General features: G+C 44.2%; 1 protein-coding gene across 1 annotated transcript in view; it reads left to right on the top strand.

The window, feature by feature from the left end:
- Positions 1-12,661: 12,661 nt before the first annotated feature.
- The window catches only part of FTCD (formimidoyltransferase cyclodeaminase), a 51,958-nt gene continuing 41,691 nt past the window's right edge, over positions 12,662-22,928 (top strand). The window contains exons 1-2 of the mRNA XM_089680870.1: positions 12,662-12,817; positions 16,290-16,473. Coding sequence (XP_089536996.1) covers positions 12,764-12,817; positions 16,290-16,473 — 238 coding nt within the window. The 5' untranslated portion in view covers positions 12,662-12,763. The remainder of the gene's footprint in view (positions 12,818-16,289; positions 16,474-22,928) is intronic.

Below are 22,928 nucleotides of genomic sequence, written 5' to 3'. Positions count from 1 at the left end.
TATATAGTGAGGGGTGTGCAATGCACAGAATGCAAGGGTCAGGAGTACATAACGAGAGCTTCTTCCAGAATTTAAAAAAAAAATTCTCTCCCCCTTATAGCAATATTTCCCTTTCCCAAATTTCCCCTAACAGCACAAATCCTCTCCCCGCTTCTATCCCAATCCCTCTTCATCCCCCCCTTGCCCTTCTAATTCAAATTGCTCTTGTGCCCCCAAATCCCCTCTCCCAGTACAAATCCCTCTTCAATCCCCCTCCCAACAAAAATCCACTCTCAGCTGCTAGACCTTTCCGTTTATGTGCAAAACAGTGCAAATATCAATATTTCACTTGTAAACATATAGCTAGTGCTCAAAATCAGAAATAAAGAATAAATTAACCTGCGCCTATGTGAAAAATAAACTCCAAACTAATTAATGCTGCTGCTCATAAGGTAAAAGACCCATCAAACATAAAATATAATATTGCAGCGCAAAAATCAAACAAACATTGGTGATTAAAAAATCAATAGTGATGAAACAATAAAAAGTTCACTGTCCCAAATAAACGGTGATTAAGTGCTCAATAAAAAAATGGGGCCAAAACGAAAAGTGTTTTTTAAATGATATCCCCACACCATCCGTGATCACCTTCTGGTACAATCCACACTCAGCAGATTTGATGGACTTTTAGCTTCTATGGCTTAAGAGTCAAACAAGCTTTTATTGGTGAAGTGTGTTCCCAGGAATAAATCAAATTCACAGTAGAAATGCTTGTTTGATAATTTCCAACGGCCATCAAATGGACTGTGAGAACGCCCTGGAGTAGGGGCAAAACGCATTGACATAATTTCCAGTTCCAGCGAGGACTTTGTGACGTCACATCCAGAGAGTGGAGCGCACGCCATCAGCGGTCTTCCGAAGCCATTGTTGCCGGTCTATCACCTATTGATATGGGATCACACAGTTGCCGGTCCATTATCCATTGATGTGGGAATCACACAGTTAGCGGTCTATTTCCTATTGATGTGGGAACTACCAAGTGTTGCCGGTCTATCACCTATTGATATGGGATCACACAGTTGCCAGTCCATTATCCATTGATGTGGGAATCACACAGTTAGCGGTCTATTTCCTATTGATGTGGGAACTACCAAGTGTTGCCAGTCTATTACCTATTGATGTGGGAACCTCAACGTTTTATACCATTTAAAGCCTTTATTGTCTTATGACATGTGAGTGCAATAATACTTCGGTTATAATTGAATAAAAAAGTATTACAGTATTACACTATTGGTTTCCCCCCTGCTTTTTTGCATCTCATCTGTCTATTTGATGGTCGTTGGAGATTATCAAGCACTGCTTGAGGGGGAGGAGCCAGGAGTGCTGTTCAGGAACCCGAGAAGAGGAAGATCGTGGCTGCTCTGTGCAAAACCATTACACAAAGCAGGTAAGTATGACATGTTTGTTATTTATAAAAAATAAAAAACAAAGCTTTAATACCACTTTAACCACTTAAAGACCGCCCGCCCGCCCGTGTGCATACAGTCCCATCCGATCTATCAGTGTCTCATGAGATGGATGGATGACAGGAGGGAGAGCCCAGAAAACACATCACAGCTCACCTCCTCTGGGCTCTTTCCTCTCAGCCACTTCTCTCCCTGCTCCAGGCTGTCCCCTGGTCCTAGCTCTGAGTGTGGACAGGGGAAGGAGCTCAGCGGAGAGCGGCTACTCAGGAACACCAGGGCACCCCCTCCATCCAGCCAGGTCTGTCTCTCCCTCCAGCAGCAGAAAGCCAACAGGAGGGAGAGGGCGTGAAACCTCAAACCTGCTTTAAGCTGCTGAAGGGAGAGATACACAGTGCATCCTTCTACAACTGCTCTCCCCCACCACACCGATCCTCCTGCTGTCTGAGCCACCTACAGGAGTACCAGTGGCACCCCACTGATGGCAGCCCTGCATGGCTCTGTCCGCCGCTGCTCACCAGGTCCCTTCTTCCGGAGGGGGCAGTGCACTATGCACCCGAGCGAGCATGCAGCCCCCCCATGTTCCCCCTCCTGCTAACGCTGTGTCCGGAGGAATGCGGATCCCGGTAATCAGGACCTGGTGATCATTTGATTGCTATGCTAGCAAAGCGTTGCTTCTGTCCCTGGTGAGCTGTGATTGGCCCACAGCTCTCACATGGTACATGGTCCACTCACAGCACTCTGTATCATGTGACCAGATGTACCCAATCACAGATCACTGTATTTTTTTTTAACTGTCATAAACTTGACCCATTCATGAAAGTTCAAAGCAAGCATTGCAATGCAGGAGCAATGATCTATTGCTTCTGCAATGCAAAGTGTAAAATAATATATATATATATATATTTCCCAATTACCCTCAGAGTAGTACAATGTTACTATGGTAACATTGCACTACTCTGATGAAAGCATTAAAAAAAAAGTATAAAAAAAAGAATAAAATAAAAATGATGTTAAAAGAAAAAGGTTAAATACTGAGAACTTTTTTTTTTCTTTTTAAGTACTTGCCAACCTCCACCTGCAATGTGCAGGTGAGCAATTGCTCTGAGTAACGCGACGTATCTTTACATCACTTTCTAGTATTACTATTAGTAATACTATTTCCTAGTGTGAGCACGCATGTGTGCTCCCCCCGCTGACCCTTTGCTGGTCCAGGGAGAGAGGAGAGAACACCGCACTGTGTAAAAGCACTACATTTTACACACACACATTAGATTAGCAGATTTAACACTTTGACCTCCCCTGTTAACCCTTTTATCACCCTGTCACCCAGCCAGTGCCATTAGTACAGTGTCAGTATTAGAATTTTTCACTGATCGCTGTATTACTGCCACTAGCGACATCAGATAGCATCAGGGTCAGTTAGCGCCCCTCCCAGCCAAGGTCAGCTAGCGTTAGATTGCCTGCACACTATTCATTCACGCTATAGGTCGCCAATCACTGCCACTACTAGTAGAGTGTTTGTACGGATCAATATACTGACCACAAACAGAACTATACTAGTGCCCTCTTAATACAGTGTCCCCAAAAATGCAATGTTAGCATGATCAGTCCTGTTCACTGCCAACACTAGTGTTTAGCCCAGCAATGGGCAAACTACGGCCCGGCGGACCTTTTAATCCGGCCCGCAGAGCTAGGCTCCCGCTAGGCTCCTCTCACAGTCCGCCCTGAAGACCGGTGTAGCATGAAAATCTGTTTCCTATGAGGATCTGTCCCCCTCGACGTATCTGCGCATGTGCCGGAGATCGCCGATTGGCTGCTAATGCCTGAAACTGGCACATGCGCAGATACGTCGAGGGGGACAGATCCTCATAGGAGACAGATTTTCATGCTACACCGGAACGGCGCGGGAACAAGAGGAATCCGCGGAGCAAAGGTAAGTGAATTGACACAGGGGGGACTTGGGGACTTAATATGGGGGATGAATTAATATGGGGAATGAATTACTATAGGGGGGATGAATTACTATATGGGGGATGAATTACTATATGGGGGATGAATTACTATGGGGGATGAATTACTATATGGGGGATGAATTACTATGGGGGGGATGAATTACTATATGGGGGATGAATTACTATGGGGGATTAATTACTATATGGGAGATGCATTACTATATGGGGGATTAATTACTATATGGGGGATGAATTACTATGGGGGATGAATTACTATATGGGGGATGAATTACTATATGGGGGATGAATTACTATGGGGGATGAATTACTATATGGGGGATGAATTACTATATGGGGGATGAATTACTATGGGGGATGAATTACTATATGGGGGATGAATTGCTATATGGGGGATGAATTACTATATGGGGGACAAATTACTATATGGGGATGAATTACTATGGGGGATGAATTACTATATGGGGGATGAATTACTATGGGGGATGAATTACTATATGGGGGATTAATTACTATGCTTACTATGGGGGAATATTACTATACTTACTATGGATGACACATACACATTATTCATCTACTCTTGGTCCGGCCCCCGGGTCCAATATATGAACCCATTGTGGCCCTCAAGTCAAAAAGTTTGCCCACCCCTGGTTTAGCCTCTCCGCTGCTTTTCACAGAAGATTTGTATCTATTGATTGTGGGCCAAAGCAATTTATACACACAACAATACATGGCCACCCATCCAAAATTCATCTCTTTCCAGATGATTTGCATGGAAACCTATCACAGTTTCTGAATTTAAAACTTTTTTGAGCCTAACCCTCAACATGGACATTGCAAAAAAAAGAATTGTGGTCATATTGGTTCACAGAACGGATTCATCATATGTCCATGTTCTCTGCTGTTACATATACCTTTTTTTCCCCTTAAGTGCAATGTATTAACATCCATTCAAATCTACAAAATAAACATTTTATTCTGCACATGTGCAAGGTGTTAAATAAAAATACACCACACCTAATTTAAAAAAAAAAACCGTTAACAGCTCCAAAGCTGAATTTCAGGGAAAATTGAATTCAGCTGGTTGATAGGTAGAGTATTTAACATGTCAATGTGGGCCTTTGTGGGTTTTTTTTTTTAGGTTCCCTAGTTGCAATCTGAGGAACTATAGTCAAATAGTTTTCATAATAAATATATTGCACATAAAAGAAAATCTATTTGCATAGGTGGGAGCCATGATTGTGCATAAAAATGCGTTATCACACAGGACCAGCTCCCAGACTGGACCGGAATTGCATCATCACATTTGCGGAAGGACATTTGCGTGCTGCAGAGACATAAGAGCAAAAGTTCAGTTCCTTGGCCAAAAATAAACACAGCAGCTGGAGGCAGGTGACCCTTTCCAAACTCAAAAACACCAAACGGGTGTCAATTGCCTGATCTCCTGGTGCTGACCTTGGCTTGCTACTGACTATTCTGTGCCTGATCTCCTGGTGCTGACCTCGGCTTTCTTCTGACTATTCTCTGCCTGATCTCCTAGTACTGATCTTGGCTTGCCTCTGACTATTCTCTGCCTGATCTCCTGGTACTGACCTCGGCTTTCCTCTGACTATTCTCTGCCTGATCTCCTAGTGCTGACCTCGGCTTCCCTCTGACTATTCTCTGCCTGATTTCCTGGTACTGACCTTGGCTTGCCTCTGTTCTATGCCTGATCCCCTGAAGACAGACTGTTCCCCATCCGTCTGGTGGATCAGATTACAGTCAAATGGAAATGGACTGGCGGTCCGTTTGCATCTGACGCCCCAGAGAGAACAGTGGGCTTTGTCCCTGTCTACTTTGCATAGCGGAATGGACATGGTCCTGTCATCTGTCTGCTCAGTGGAGAGATGCCCTTTTGAGTAGGCAGATCTGCTTGATGGAGTCCACCCTGTCTGAAAGGAGCCATACTGTAGCTAAGGCTAAAAAATAAAACAGATCTGTTAAAGAAGAAGATATTTGGGAAGTTTAAAAGAGCGAATAAGTTAACTTTGTCCACACAGGATTTGGGGTTTGGTGAAATTAGGGGGATCATGGACTGGTATTTGTCTCTGCTATGTAATGCTCAGACATGTGCCACTTTGTTAAAAGATGGCATCAATTTATTTTCAAAGAGAGCTCCATCTTTGGGTAGTTTTTTTGTCCCTGAGTTTTTTTTTATCCGCTCAGTGTGCAGTCCGCCACTTGCTTGAACTTTAAAGACAACAAAAAATTACAAATTACCTGTGTTATTCCCACGTCTTGGGTGGTAATATGGTGAGTTCTACTGCAAATGGCAAAGCTTACAGAATTCATTTATTGTTTTAATTGCAATAGTCGATATGTTGTGTTTTGTTATAACCTGTAAGATTTGCCAGGTAGTTGGTAGGACTACCAGGGGCTTGAGAGATCTCTATGACATAGAAAAACAACATCCCACTAATGTCGCCAGACATTTCAGTGACTGTCATTCTGGTGATACCTCTGCTGTTTTGATTCAGGTAATTGAAAAGTTACGATCCCCTAAGAGAGGTGGGGATGTGTTCTGCATTTTGTGCAAAAAGGGAGGTCCATTAGATTTTCTGGCTACAAGCCAGTGGTGAATAAATACCACCAAAAGAAAGCTCTAGTTGTGTGAACAAAATTATAAAAATTTAGTTTGGGTACAGTGTTGCATGACTGCTCAATTGTCATTCAAAGTGTGAGAGCGCTGAAACCTGAAAATTGCCCTGGGCAGGAAAGGGGTAAAAGTGGTTAAAGCCAGGGGTGGACTGACAACTCATGGGGCTCCCGGGCAATAGGGGATCATGGGGCTCCTGTGTCCTTGCCCAAACTCAAAAAAGCCTATGAAAAAGGTACCAGGGGCATCTCATGGGGCCCCCTACTGACCCCGGACCCTCAGGCAATGCCCGAGTTTCCAATGGTCAGTCTGCCCCTGGTTAAAGCAGAGCTCCATCCAAAAGGGGAAGTTTTGCTTTAAGCCTTTGTCCCCCGATCCCCATCAGGGATTGGCACCTTTGGGGAGCAGATACCTGAATTTGACAGGTACCTGCTCCCACTTCCGCTGCGATTGGAAGTGGAAGTTGTCCTTCCCCCCTCCCTCCCTCCCTGTAGTCATCTGAGACATGTGACAGGTCCCAGAAAACTATGGGGCCATTCACAAAGCACAGAGGGTGTTTGGCTGTGAAGCCCCAAGCTGTCACAGTTGGGTGCCCACACTGAAGATGCTGGTGCCAGGGAGAGAAGACGGCTGGTGAAATCAGCGGTGGGGAGGACACCGCTGGACCGAGGGACAGGTAAGTGGCTGTATTTTAAAAGTCAGCAGCTACAGTTTTTGTAGCTGCTGTCTTTTTTTTCAGGTGGAACTTTTCTTTAATAAGACTTCTTCATTCATTCGGACCTTGCAATATCTTATTTAGCCACTAGAGGGCTATCCACTTCTCTCATATATAATGGATATCCTCTGTTCCTCCGGATGCCAGTACCTCACCCAAATGAAAGAATGCCTCATATAGTGTAGTAAGTCAGTAAAAAAACAATATTTATTAAAATCACACTTACATTGGGGCATGGGCTGAGGCAGTTTTGAGGAAGTGATAGGATCCATGGTTGTTTTAATGCACTTCCGATAGCTGTCAAAGCAGGGGAGCGGGGGCCAGTCTATACATAACATAACATGTTATACGCTGAATATGGGTGTAACATGTACCATTTTATTCTCTAATGTCACTTTAATTCTTTCTGAGTCATGGATTGACTAAGCAGATTTGTCAAAGCCAAGTAAGGACACCTGATCTGCTGCTTGTTCTGTATCATTAATTCATAGACATTAGATCAGCATGACAGTCAAGCAACTAGTATTTATAGAAGGCAGGGTCAGCAATAGTAGCTATTATATATCTGTGTTATCAATGTTATCTTTGGAAAATAAATGCAATGAGGTAAAAAGAGATCCATTTGTCATTCTAGTTGACACTTATAAAATACAGAGCAGCACATTTTTCCATTAGGATCACTTTTATCTGAAGTGTGAATAATGGAAAAATGACTGTATATGTTATACAAGCTCTGCTTCTGCATGTGATTTAAGGATCCCCGATCTTCAGCAATGCAGTGTTTGTTTTACAAAAAAACCTTGTACATGTGAAAACCTGTTTGACTAGAATGAAGAATAAACACCAGTCCATGAAGCATCTGGTCTGTTTTAGATATTCTAGGCACAAGACCATCCCTGCCTGCAGGCTCTCCCACCTCATAGAACAGAAATGACTACTGCTCTCAAATATGTGTTTTCTGATAGTTTAGAAACCACCATTACCAAATATTGGGTGGATAGTATTTGAGCTGTATCTACCCTCAGCTGCAACCAAATTTGTTGGGTATTCAATAAATCCAAGTATAGGAATTTGTACAGATTTTACCATATGCATACTTAGCTAAAACTTTAAAGTAGTAAGTTTATTACACCCAGTACTATTTAAGCCACATTCACACTTGTGTACATCAGCACACAGTGTAGGTGCTATGGAATAAATGGCCATTTATTTTTCAAGATGCCCTGTCACTAACGTGGTTGTAAACCAGGACACTAAAATGGTTGTAAACCCTTACATATACCTAGTGAAGTGACTGGTCTCAGGTGATAAACAGAGATTATTATTATTATACAGGATTTATATAGCGCCAACAGTTTGCTCAATGCTTTATAATATAACGGGAGACAATACAGCAACAATACAGTTCAATACAAGAGGGATAGGAGAGCCCTGCTCCTTGGAGCTTACAATCTAGGAGAAACAATTCTCTTTCATAAGTTGTACCTGTCTATCTGTAGTCTTGTCTTCTCTACATCTGTTCAAATATATGTAGCACTACCCCTTAGGAGTTGCTAGAGATTTGAATTCTATAATCCTACACAGCCAGGCAACATGCACTTTCCACACAGACTTACATCCAGGAGACAGTAACCAGTCCTTGAGCTTGTTTTTTTTGGATTCTAATAGGGGATGAATAACCTGGATGGGGTAAGGGGGTGTATGGGATGCCCAAGGGAACAGTAACTGAGAACAATCTTCCTGGAACTATGTATGAGTCTTTTTAAATAAATGTCCTCTTCTTAGAGAGATAGCCAGACTCTCCTGGTGTACCACCCCAGACTCCAGATACTCCTCTTCTATCTCTGGGCAGGGGATCCATTGCCTGTCACTTTAAATGTAAAACAATCCCTGCAAGAAAGCTAATCCAGTTTCCCACTAGAGTGCCTCTTTCCCTTGCTGGTCCAGGGGGTGTAGATTTACTCAGTCCTATGAGCTGGTGGGTTGGTTACTGCTTCTAGGTCTTCTGCTGCGCCCCTCCTTCTCCGCTGCACAGGTGGTCCTCGCTGTAGGGGCTAATGAGGTCCTGAGCTTTCCTCCTTTCCAGTGCCACTGCCTGTAGCTGAGCCCCTTTCCAACTGGGCCCCCTCCCAAGCTCCTGCTCCTCTCTTCCTCTTACTCCATCTTCCACCTGAACTCTCCTGCTGCTGTGCAGGCTCTAGCAAATTTAAAGGCTGCCCTGGCCCCATGCCAGTCATCCTGCTTGGAGATTGGCCAAGGTCCTCTACGTTTTCAGGCCAGCCCCTCTCCATTCCCGCCCACTGCTTCTAGAATATTCTCTAAGAATCTAGAGCAGGGGGAAGTGTTAAGGAGCTAACCTGCAGAGCCTCTCAGCCCTGACCTAAAATTATCCCTTCTATTCAGCCTTTCTAGCTGAAAACCTAATCTAGCTCCCCCTGGCTATCTAGGAGGGTGCTACATACTTATAAAGCTTGTCTGAGTGGTCAGAAAAAAGGGGGTGGAGAGCTGAAATTACACACTGCAGAACTTAGTGAGGAGAGATCTGAGAGCTCATTGGAGGGAAGAGACACACCCCACTTCACATAACACACAGGAACAGAGCTGAGGCTGTCAATCACAAGGTGTGTGCTGGAGATCCCCAGGGGCGGACTGACCATTTAGGCATTCGGGCACTGCCCAAGGGCTCAGGGTCAGTAGGGGGCCCCATGAGATTCTCCTGGTACCTTTCATAGTCTTTTTTGAGTGTGGGCGAGGACACAGGGGCCGCATGATTTCCTATTGCCTGGGGGCCTCATGAGTTGTCAGTCCGCTCCTGCTCCCTGCATCTTTTTTCTCTTGGTTTCAGGAAAACCTGTCAGAAGTGACTCATGCAGATAGCAGAGGAAAGGGGCAGCAGAGATAAATGACACTTAGTGCTTTTGATGCAGACAACTGCACACTAATGAGGGATATGCTTTCTTCCCATTTAATGTCTGATTTACAACCACTTTAAAGAATTGCAAGTAAAAGCACAGAATAGCCTCCACTTTCCTTAAAACCTGGAATTAGTGATTCATGTTGATCTATCATTCACTGTTGCTTTTATAAACTAGCAAATCTTGTGATTTGTATGTTGTACGAAAAATAAATGTTTTCATTTGCATGATTTGCTTTCATTTGAGTGATACACTTTTCAAAGTTTCCAAGAAAACAGCATTTCATAGTGGATTGATCTCCCTAGTGATTGCCAAATGTCCCCAATATTCAAGTACTCTCTCCGTCATTCTCCACTGATCTCTCTCTCTGTGACAGCCCGGCCAAGCTGCTTCACTTCAGCCCATTAATAAACTGCGTAGCAGTCCAGAACTGGCAATGCGAAGTGTGTACCAAACTCCACCAGCCTATGTCCTGTCACTCTCCCTAGTGACCCAGCTGATGTACACTTGCTCCATACTCCAAGACATTCTGCCCTCAGCCTTTCTGGAAAGCTAACACTGTGCTTCTCCCTCTTGAGACCTTACTCCCATAACATTCAGGCCAGGTCCCTAAGATACCCCATACTGCAGCTGGATGCAAGTTGTGGTACTAACCGCTAAGGAAAGAGCCCAAGCATACTGGTCTCTTCACTAACTGACCTTTTCACCTCCTCCAAGTCACCAACATTCCGGCCAGCTGGATTTTATCTACTAGGCACCTGTACCTTTGGATACAAGTAGCGACACCACCAGAGGCGGACTGACCATTTGGAAACTCGGGCACTGCCCGAGGGCCCGGGGTCAGTAGGGGACCCCATGAGATGCTCCTGGTACCTTTTTCATAGGCTTTTTTGAGTTTGGGCAAGGACACAGGGGCCCCATGATCCCCTATTGCCTGGGGGCCCCATGAGTTGTCAGTCTGTCCCTGGACACCACCCAAAAGGATTAACAAAGCAGCACCTTCAGGTACATGGTTTTCTTGCCCTGCATCCCCAAAGGTTGCTGTCATGTTCACCATTATTAGATATTTGATACACCATGCATACACCACTAAGAGACCTTGAATAACGTCAGACCAGGCAAAGACTCTTAAGCAATTAAATTCTTTACTGATAAACGTCTTCTTACAATACAGTGTAATACATTTTCACAGTAACATGAGCTAGTAGTGCTGCCCCTGGTACCATGCCCTGTTATCTGGTCTATACCCTTGTAAGCTACAGTCCAATCAATGGGTTCTCATCAGGGGGGTGCTGAAGAGCAAAGCCCTTTAACTACTCACAGAAGTCCTCTAACCATTCCCACACATGGACTGATCTCTCTCTGGAGGCAGATTTCCCCTGATATTAATGGCCTCCACCAGCAGCAGACCTGTCAGATATCTAAAGTACACAACACAAACACAACACATAGAGACCATGATACAATGAGGTAGCAGCACTTTAGTAGGTACCTGCCTACATGCTCCTTTATACAGGGAATCTGGAGCCGAATGTAAGGGACCTAAATTGGACAGCAATTCCTGCCAAGCTGCCCCAGGTCCCTCGCTGTTTCTTCTCCAGATAGGGCACACACACTTTTCTTGTGGAGAAACTCCATCATATTGTGTCACAAATACTCCCGGTCATAGGCACGCCTTCTCACGTATTCCCGGCCAATGGTCGGTTACCCAGAATAACGAATGACACCAACTGCCTTTTAAACAATTTACTTGAAGAAGGTTACATAACACACTGGTACAATGAAGTGTATTCCTCTGTTCAACTGAAGACACCACAGTTCCATTAAAGTGGAGTTCCAGCCCCCCTACCTCCCCCCAAAAAATTATAAGTCTGCAGCTACAAATACTGTGACTGCTAACCTTTAATAGTAGGGCACTTACCTGTCCACGCATCTAGCAGTGTCCTCACCCCAAGCCAATTCTTCAATTGGCAGTCTGGTGCTGGCGTCATTGACTAAGGGAAACGAGCAGTGAAGCCTTGCGGCTTCACCACTGGCTCCTTACTCATGCGGGAAGCATGCTGAGCTTGTGAATGGGCTTCAGTCCTCTGGGACCTTGGAACTGTTCCAGAGGGCTACGGGGGTGCTGAATCAGGTTCTCATTTTTTTGTGTAGTTCTAGTGCTGAACCAGGTACCTGTTACCCCCCAAAAGGTGCCAAATGTGGCAGTGGAGTAGGGGGAAAGGCAGAAAAGCGGAACTACCACTTTTAGGTCATACAGTGTATAGCACATTAGTTTCAGACACGTTATGTAATGAACTCCTCAACCATGAGTCTTCCCTGGGGATCTACTGTCAGGTCAGGCCCAGAAGGCTCTTATGCTGCATTCAAACCTGAGCATAGTGGAAGCGTGAGCAGAAATATGCGTTTCTGCCCCATTTTCAGAAACACATAAAAAATTAATTTTTTTATATTTTTAGTAGCACCCCAAATGTGGTAACAGTCCTGTATTACAGTATGTTGTGCGTTTGCCGCACCAAAAACCTAGAATGCAAACACACTTGGATCAGGATAGGTAGAAGGAGATGTTTTTTAAAAATAGTTAGAGTTGGTCTTTTCTTCCACTTTAACTATACAAACTTAAGTAAGGCAAAAAAAACAGTCACCAGATTTCAGTTCATTCTGTTTAGATCAGCATACGATTAATTCTGATTGGTTGATATGAGTTAATTTAATTTGCCTTGTCTTATTAAATACATTTTAAATCACTAGATTTTTAAGTAATATATGATCACAAAAGATCACAAAACGTACACAATCCTTTAATTTTTCTGTTTGCTTAGCAAAATTTGCACAACAACTTGTTAAATATTAAGTGGACACAGTCACTAGTGATGTTTGTCTGGACATTCGCCCCCTTTCCTGCAGACATAATATTGTTTTGCACAATTTTAACAGACACATCCTTTCTCAGATCAGCCAAGGCCAAAGATAATTAGTTAATTTTTAACACCTGAAAACAGCAGGCCTTTAGAAAGCTTAAGTGAGACAGCTTCATAGGGGGAGTAAGTTATTTCACTAAAAGGGTTCAACAGAAGAAAACCATGGCCAAACTAGTGGAATGTGTCCCAAATTTTTCAGAAGGAAGGAACAAAGAGGTAAGGGTAATTATAATTCATTTCCAGGTGTTTAGAGAATGATGTCACATTGTGTAGCGATATCCCTAGGGCTGGTTCACACTGTAGAAACCCAAAGCAGATGCTCTCTGGATGCGTTCCTGCATGTGTGGTTTCGACACGTCCCAGTTAATTTTTCCTCAATGTAAATAGGGACTTTTACCTTGTTCCAGTACAGTCCTGTGCAGGAAAAATGCAGCCTGTGTGTATGTGTATATATATATATATATATATATATATATATATATATATATATATATAATTTTTTTTTTTTTTTTTTTTTTTTTTTTTTTCCTGCATCTGGAACTGCAAGCACTGATGTGAACTATGACATTGACAACCATATAACCTACTTTCTGTGCATTTTAGAGGCAGAAAAAAGCACACTAAAATGCATGTGGTGTGAACTGTCCCTTAAGTCAGATTCACACTGTTATGGTAATGTGTCAAAGTATGTTATGAGCTGCAGAATGAATAGCAATGCAGCATATAATGTGTGTTGCAACTCCTTGCCTTAATGGTGTGAATTAATTCTGAATGGTATCCCAATGCATGGTTGGTGGTGTGCTGTACTGCTAAAAAAGGCGCATGCACCTTTTTAATGTCAGAATGTCCATTCAAATGCATAGGCTGTGCAATGCGTGTTAACGTGGCATACTGTGCATTAATGCACAGTAAAGATGTAAATAGACCATTAATATCAAAGGATATTTTGGAGGGGTTTTAGCTAGAGGAGGGTTTTGAGGGAATTTGTCCTTTTGGCATTGGGGTTGAAGGAAGAGGATTGGTGGTATATGGGCTAGGAGGGTGACTGGGTGGGATTTGTATTAGGAGGGGAGAGTGGATTTGTGTTAGGAGAGGGGATTGGGAGGGGGTGGGATTTGTGTTCACAGGGGGGATTGGGGAAAGGGGCATTGTACTAGGAAGGAGGATTGGGGGGGGGTGCTAGAAGGGAGGATTGGGGAGGGATTTGTGCTAGGAAAGAGAATTTAGGTGGGAAGGAAGGATTTGTCCTGGGAAGGGTAATTTGGAGGGGTTTGTGCTAGTAGGAGGGGTTTGGGGGGATGTGTGATAAAAGGTGGGATTGTGAGGGGCTGTGCTAGGAGGAGGGGATTTGGGGGAAGAGGATTTGTGCTAGGGTAGAACATTTTGAGGGGAAAGAGGATGTGTGCTAGGAGGGGTGAGGTAGAACTGCAAGTGAAGTGTGTGTGTGTGTGGTTTCTTTTGTTTTTGGAGGGGGAATTGCAAGTAGCTGGTCTTGCCTAGGGTGTGAAATAGTCTAGCCCTGGATATGCGGGGAAGAAGGGAACTTTTTTTAAAAAAAAATAAAAATTGGTTTTGCAGAAAGGGTCCACCACCGTTTAGAATGCTGGTGTGTTTCATACTGTAAAACAAAACGTCAGGAAAGATTTATGGGAGCAGTCATTGCTGACTTGCTTATGAGAGTGCTAGCTACCTGGCTGCATGATGCCATCCCTCTCCTATTCACTACTTAATGTGCCGCTAACCTGGAACAAGCATGATCATAACATATGTTGGGATACCTCTTCTCCACATGCTTGCATACCAGTGGTCTTTCTTTAAAACTGGCATGTACTTAGCTGAAAGCGCTATATCGCATCACAATTGTTAAATAAAACTCAATTGCTTCTGTCATGTGCAAGGGATTAGGGAGAGTGTCTTCAAGATCGTTGGGAATTTGAAAAAAATCTTAATACTTTCATGGTGGTAGTTCCCCTAAGAAATACCTGTACCTAATTCAGGCAAGTATTTGCACCAGTGTCCTTAGTGATACATGCTGTAAATTCATGACCACTTTATGAACCTGTCACTATGGCAGAGACAAAATTCTAAAAGAAATACTGCTAGTTTTCAGATAAGGAAACTGCTAGTAATTAGGACCAGCTGTGAGCTGGCGCACAGAGGTACACCAGTCCAGCGGCGGACTGCCCGTTCAAGCACTCAGGCATTGCCCGAGGGCCCAGGGTCAGTAGGGGGCCCCATGAAATGCCCCTGGTACTTTTTGTTTTTTTTTTAGGCTTTTTTGAGTGAGGGCAAGGACACGGGCCCCATGATGCCCTATTGCCCGGGGGCCCCATGAGTTGTCAGTCTGCCCCTGCACCAGTCTCAGGGCTGGCAATGCTCACGTTTAGGAAATGATTGTCACTGGATGGGCAGAGCCTGATTGGGAACTGAGACCAGTTCTCCATCAGGTTCGCTGTACTTTGATAGCACATGACAGTGGGATGATTTGACAGCTGCTATTGAACTAAATAGTGATTATGGGTCCACTTAATGTTGTAAGCGGTCAATCAAAATGAACTCAGCTGGTCAGTGTAATGGGTGCAGTGGCCAGGGAGGGTGCACTTTGAAAGGGGTGCTAGTGTGGATACAGTGCAGGCAAGGAGAAATTCCTGTACCTGTCTGTGACCGAAACATGATTCGGGTGCTGCATCCCAATGGAATTCTAAAATGTGTCTATGAAACCCTTTTATGAATTCCCCTGTGTATAAGCTGACTTGACAGTGAACAGGGCTCTTCCTCTTTTTGGCTCCTTTTTTCATGTTTCTTTTGGTTGGTATGGGTTTCTTTTTGCCGAGCTATAAGAATGACAATTTTACACAGAGAGATAAGTGCACTAGCGACAGATTGATTTGTGATAAATATCTGAATTAAAATATTCCTGTTTCATTTTTGTGGAGGAAAAGGTTTGAATCGCTAATATTTTCATTCTTGTCCTTGACATTTGTTGAGGACAATTTCCTCTCCTGTTGCCAGTTGTCACCAAATGCAGGAGAACTCTTCTACTCCAGAGACCCCTTTTATTTTCTGTTGGGTCTCTGGGACTCACTACGGTCACTGACGGCAATGAAAACTGCAGAGGTTTTAACCCTTTCCCACGCTACTCCAAAAGAAAAAGGAAAAACATTTTGTAGGAATTACAATTTAAACTGTGAATTGGGTTCACACTTTTGTTTGACACAAATGTCTTAAACGTACAAAATTATGGATGTAATGTCTGGCTAATATCAGCATGGTACGTTTTATCTATGTTATTTCAAGAATTTCTGGATTGGGGTCAGGGCTGGCCCTCCATAGTTCAAAATCAACTTACCTAATCTTACCTCGGTGTACATTACCATATGTACAGTAAATATCATTAAGTTCTGGAAAAATGTGCAACTCCAGATTGCATATTTTCTGTATATACTTTTCATCTTTGCTGCTAACCAAAAATGTAAAATAATTTCTTAGGAAAGTTGTCCTTTTTTAATGTAGGCTTTTATTTACATTTCTAAGCTCAGTTATTAGAAAAAAAAAACAAAACACAAGACCACTTTCAATGCTTAGTTGTTACTGCAAAATATTTTTTTTTTGTAAACTGCTAAATAAATAATTCAATTGATATCCCTGAATAAAGCAACCTATATTTACTGAATATCCATCATATCAGATTATTGATGCAGTGGCTGCAGCTATTTCACAGACTGGGGGATGTCGCCTGTTAGATGTTGACCCTGGAGCCTCCACCAACCGCACAGTGTACACCTTTGTGGGTTCTCCAGAGGCTGTCATCGAAGGAGCTCTCAATGCAGCACGGGTTGCTTTTAAGATGATCGACATGTGCAAACACAAAGGTGAGCAAGTGACTGTATTCATCCTCCTAAGATCTATTCACTGCATTGGCATTCCTCTCTATGGATAGTGCATTTTGATGGCAACTGTACCAAAGCTTTGGAGGGCATAGCCTTTAATTTCTTCGTGAACTGCACCTACAATGCAAAGGTGTAAATGCAAAACTGATGCTGGTCTCCTCTGTTTTCTTGAACATGTAAAAACTTAGACAAACCTTACCCAAACCTGTTTTGCATGGTAGCTGCCTAGCAGAATTGCATAATAGATTTTGAAATGTATTAAAGCCCTTCTTCCAGCACTGGGGATGTCCATAATTTACTTCCCAGACTTCAGGGGATGTGTCTTTAATCTAGGTGTAAGAATTTAAACAATATTGTAGAGCAGTTAGGCAGGCCATAGATGACTCAATTTTCTTTCCTTCCACCACAGGTAGAAGAAATGAAAATTGCTCAATTCCACAATCAACACAGCCAGCCAGTGTCGGTGGGGGAGTGCCTTCTGCAGGGCTATTGTGTTCTGCTGGCTAAGGGGAGCCTTCCCAGTCAGCACAACCCAATGATTACTGCTAGCAGCTATAGCCGCTGGCAGTAATTGAATGTCAGAAAAAAATCCAACAGGCTGATTGTACCCAAGTCGATCATTGATCGACTTTGGATACAATCAGCCTGCCCATACATGGATCAAAATTTTTGATTCATGAATGGCAAGCATTACACAGAAGCCATATTAACTGTATTGATCTAAATGCATCCACACACTTAACACTTATTTTAAGATGAAATATCTGTTTTGACAAACAGAAAAAACCCTTTCAAAGCCAAAAACAAATTTACATTTGTATCTCCAGCTAAATCCTTGGACAGAGTACAATAAGACTTCTGCCTGCCCTCACTGGGGAGATTTCCCCTCATCTCTCCAATGGGGACAAACTGGAGATGGGGGGGGGGGGGGGGGACGACACTGCGAGGAATAGTGCCCCATCATTGGCGTCAGTGGGAGGAATAGTGCCCCATCATTGGTATCTGTAACAGGAATTATGTCCTGTCCTGTTGTTGGTGTCAGTTTGTGGAATAGTAACTTGTATGGTTCGGGAGGAATGGTGCCCCAAGGGCCAGATAAAGGCGAGCAAAGGGCCACATCCGACCCCTGGGACGCAATTTAGAGACCACTGGTTTAGATAATCAAGAGATTAGAACACCTGTTTTGAAATTTTATTTATACAGAAAGAAAATCCCCCTGAGTGATCCTTTCACACTTACCCTGTATTGAAAAGCAATGAAATAATTGGTGCTGCCAGCACAGGATGAAAGAATATCTAATGAACTAAAGTGCGTTTTCTCACAATCCATGAATAAAACAAAATATGTAGCATCACTACATACAGTATAAAACACTGTTTCTGACAGCAGAATGGGCACTTTGACCCACTCCTGAAACACAATAGAGTTGGGCTGAGCATTGCTCAGCCATCCACTGGAAGATTTGTATGTATTTATTTATTTATTTTTTTTTTTCCTGTAAGCTCTGTCATGAAATACACACGCATGTGTCATTTAGAATACTAACTCCCAAGATTTCCCATATCTGTTGTATAATCTCCCGCCAGAACGTCTGAATTATTGGGCATTCCTACCATAGGTGTGCCATTGTCCCTGTCCTGGTTTTTGACAGGTACCCGCTTCCACTTTCGGATCAGTTTGCCACAGCAAAGTGAGACGAAAGTTCAGCCCCCTCCTTCCTCTCGCAGTCTTCTGGGATACTTCACAGGTCCCAGAAGACTGCTGGATCAATCAGGATGCACAGCGTGACACACGCAGTGGGTCCCAGGCTGAGAAGCCGCAAGCTGTCAGACTGGTGCCTACAGTTGAGATTCCGTCATCGGGGAGAGAAGGGACAGTGTGGATGAGCACATCACTGGACCCTGGCACCCTTTTGCGCTTCAATTCTTAAGTTGTGCATGCAGGGGCGTATTTGCCGCAAGGCACTTGCCTTGGGTGGCACTTTTTGGGGAGGGGGGGGTGGTAGAAGGGACGTCAGTAATGTCACTTACTACAGCAGGGGAATACAAGGAGGACTGAGAGTATCAGGATTCCCCTGGAGAGTGTCGTCGTCCAGGATCATCACTCAGCCCTGGCTCCCCACCACCATACACTGCGGATACACCGACCCTCAGAGCTGCCTAGAGTCTGGCCGGACTGGCTGTGTGGGTCCCAGGCTCAGCCACCTCTGCTGTCACAGAGACAAAATGGGAGGGGAAATGTGGCTGTGAGGCGGATACATACCAGCAATACATGGCTTCCCCCCCCCCCCCCTCGGTCTCCACCCCGCCTGGTGAGTGATCTCCATCCTACTACTGTGTATACTGAGGGGGGGAGAGCTGACAGACTGCCAGGTGACTGACCCGTATCACTGACACCTAGACACTGCTCATACCACTAATGACACCTTCACCAAAAGATGTGACCAACCACTAAGTTCTGCACTAGAGACAGTGGGGGAGCACTGGGGAGGGGGGCAGCACATACCTCGAATACACCACTGGGTGCATATATACCCTTCCTTCATAATGTCTTTTAATTGTGCATCCTTCTTTTATCCAAATTCCTGCTATACCTTCTTCCCCCTGGTGGAAAATAATTTTTCCATAGTTGGTAATAATAAGGTTCATTTATAAATATGATAATTCACCATAATATTTTTATACTTTTCAGTTTGGTAAAGTTAATCTAGTCTTGGAGATATAGTATAAGATATCGTTTGTGTATGCCACAACCTTATGCACCTCCTCTCCAACACTAATTCCTCTTATATCTACACTGTTTCTGACTGTACTGTCAGAGCCCTTGCTAACAGCAGGGGGGTAAGAGGACACCCCTGTCTTGTTCCGTTATGTAGTTCCAAAGCTAGAGACAATGAACCATTGATCTTCATTACCTCTGTAGGGTGATTATATAACTTTTTTTTTTTTTAATCCATTGGACCATTTTCAGGTCTATCCCTAGTACCTCTAGTGTATTTATCATGAATCCCTAGTCTACCCTGTCAAATGCTTTTTCAGCATCATTTGACAGGAATAGAACTGGGGACTCTTCTCTGGTGACTTTATGCAAAAGAAGTAATGATCTCAGTCCATTGTCTCTTCCTGGAATAAACCCCACCTGGTCTGTGTGTATCCAATCTGGCATCAGATCTTTCATTCTGGTGGCTATAACCTTGGCATATAATTTTGTATCTATATTAAGCAATTAGATTGGTCTAGAACAGTGGTCGGCAAGCCGCGGCCCGCGAGCCACATGTGGCTCTTTACACACTTTAATGCGGCTCTTCTGTGTGCTGGGCGCCCGCTCCCCTCCCTCCTCTTGGGAGGCCGCCCCAAAAGTCAGGACTCTGCAGCTAGCCTCTGTCAGTGCGCACCCTGTGTGCAGCCCCGGCGGCCGGCTCTACACAGCTCCAGTCGGGTCATGTGGTATAGGGGGGCGTGACTTTCTGTGTAGCGCCGCGGCGGCGAGGCAGCATCCTCTCTCTCTTTCTGTCTGCCGCCCTCAGAAGAAGACTGTGCCTCCCAAATCAGCAGCGTGTCATCCGGTAGGTGTAGCAATGGCCTGGCCTGCCTGCCTCTGGGGACTCAATTTCTGTAACAGAAAAAGGAAGGGTTGGGGGGGAATGGAGGGGGGGGGAGGGGATGAATATGAACTATATGCCTCTGGAACTTGGAAATGAGAGATGTGGGCAGGGCCAGGGAGAGACAAATGAAAGGGGTGACTGATGGCCATCATGGAGGGGGGGGATGATTATGAATTATGTACTCATATGAGAGATGTGAACTGTGAACAGGGCAAAAAGAAAGGGGTGACTGATGGCCATCATGGGAGGGGGGATGGTGATTATGAATTAAGTGTGCCTAACTATGGAAATGAGAGATGTGAACAGGGCAGGGTAAAAAGAAAGGCGTGATGGCCATCATGGGGGGGGGGGAGGGGCAGAAATGTGACATGGAGGGGCAGAAATGTGACATGGAGGGGCAGAAATGTGACATGGAGGGGCGAAATGTGACATTGTGGGATTGACATAAAAAGGGTTGATGTGAAAAGGGGGGGTGTGGACATAAAATTGCAGAATATCGTAATCTAGGAGCCAACAAAATAAGTTAGTGGCCAGGTTCTGAGGTCAATATATAACAGTACCAGTGAGGACTATTTGAGTGTGTTTTCACATACTTTTATATGTACTTTTTTAGTTGTATCATGATTTTTATTTCATTTTATGTTGTCATTTTTTACTTTTATTCAACTTGACTGCAGAGCCAGTGCAATGTGTGCATGCCTGTTTTATTACTTTTACTTCTTGCCTACTGTTTGGGTGTATCCATCAAGGTGGAGAACCCTGCTTAAAATATCCATGATGAGCCCCACTAATTTTATAATATTTCCACACATTACATGCCATATATGCGTCATCCACAGATCCCCCCATAACAGTGCGTCATCCACAGATAAATAACAGTGCGTCATCCACAGATAAATAACAGTGCGTCATCCACAGATAAATAACAGTGCGTCATCCAATATTACTTCTTTTATGTGATTAAGGATGCCGGTTTGGTGTTGGTGGTTTTATTTTAAAATGAAACATTTTTATAGGTGCCCTGTTTGACATGGCTACAAAGAAAAAACAACGAAAAACGGAAGACGAAAACCGTGAATTTAAAGTGGAATGGACCGAGACTTTCGCGTTTCAGAACGTAAATGGCTTTCCGACCTGTCTTATTTGTAAAGAAAAATTGGCGCATAACAAAAAATCTAATTTGGAGAGACACTTTACAACAAAACACTTGTCCTTTAGTAATAAATATCCCATTGGTGATGCAAGGAAGAAAGCAGTTGAACTTCTGAAGAGTCAAGAAAAATCAAGTTCTGCGTTTAATCAGTGGGTGCAGTCTTCCAACTATGTTAATTTTGCAAGTTTTGCGGTTAGTCAAGAGATTGCTAAGAGAGGCAAACCATATACAGATGGCGAATACATAAAACGTTGTTTTATAAGTGCATCAGAAGAGTTATTCAGGGATTTTAAGAACAAAGAAGAAATTCTAAAAAAAAATTAAAGAGTTGCCATTGTCTGCTAAAACAGTGAAGGATAGAACAGCCAAAATGTCTTCCAATATAACCAACCAACAAGTTGATGATCTTAAAGTGGTTTCAGCTTTATCAATAGCAGTTGACGAGTCTTGTGACTTAAATGATACAGCTCAAGTTTCACTTTTTGTAAGATTTATGTCAGCTACAGGTCCTAAAGAAGAACTTTTAGGATTATTGCTAGAGATGAGCGAATTATTCAAAAATTCGGTTCGGCTGATTCGCCGATTAAATTCGCTTCGTGCCGAATATATTTGCTGCGAATTTAACTTATAAAAAGGGTGTTTCTAGGCTTCAGAGAGCCTTTATATTAGTGCAGAACACTGTACCTTTAATTTAAATGCCCTTGGAGTCTGCTGGGGAAGAGAAATAATACTGTCAGTCAGTATGACATGCAGATGAGTGCCGTCGATCTTAGAATCACCGCACACTTCACTCATTTGGCCAGTCACGGGGCCAAAACCAGAGTGTGGAGCCACAGTGTGGCGGTGGAGGCAGCAGCAATGGGAGGCCATACAGCACCCTATGACAAAATGGAACCCACCAGCAGTGTGAGGAGACCTGAAAGTGGCACATGGCAGAGTGTGGCGATGGAGACAGCAGCAATGGGAGGCCGTACAGGGACCCATGACACACTCTGGACCTGGCAGCAGCATGAGGAGGCGGTACAGGGGTCCATGACAGATTACGGGCCTGGCAGCAGCATGAGGAGGTGGTACAGGGGCCCATGGCAGAGTGGCGGAGCGTAAGCAGCTAAAATTGAAGGCCATACAGAGGCCTATGTTAAAAAGTCCCCCCAGCAGCAGCGTGGGGAGACGACTATCAAGAGTCCAATGGCAGAGTGGCGGAGCAGAAGCAGCTTCAATTGAAGGCCATACACAGGCCTAGGTTAAAAAGCGGAAGCCGTCAGCAGCGTGAGCAGACGACAGAGACACATGGCGCAGGGTGGCGGTGGATGCAGCAGTATTCGGAAGCCAAACACAGGCCTCGGTTAAAAAGCGGAAGCCGTCAGCAGCGTGAGCAGACGACAGAGGCACATGGCGCAGGGTGGCGGTGGAGGCAGCAGCAATGGAAGGCCATACAGCACCCTATCACAAAATGGAACCCACCAACAGTGTAAGGAGACCTGAAAGTGGCACATGGCGCAGGGTGGCGGTGGAGGCAGCAGTATTCGGAAGACATACACAGGACTAGTTTAAAAAGCGGAAGCCGTCAGCAGCGTGAGCAGACGACAGAGGCACATGGCGCAGGGTGGCGGTGGAGGCAGCAGTATTCGTAAGCCATACACAGGCCTAGGTTAAAAAGTGGAAGCCGTCAGCAGCGTG

The sequence above is a fragment of the Staurois parvus genome, unplaced genomic scaffold, assembly GCF_062004578.1.
Source record: "Staurois parvus isolate SC_StPar_1 unplaced genomic scaffold, SC_StPar_1.0 ptg000251l, whole genome shotgun sequence".
Taxonomy (NCBI): domain Eukaryota; kingdom Metazoa; phylum Chordata; class Amphibia; order Anura; family Ranidae; genus Staurois; species Staurois parvus.
This window is presented reverse-complemented; position numbering and strand designations above follow the sequence as displayed.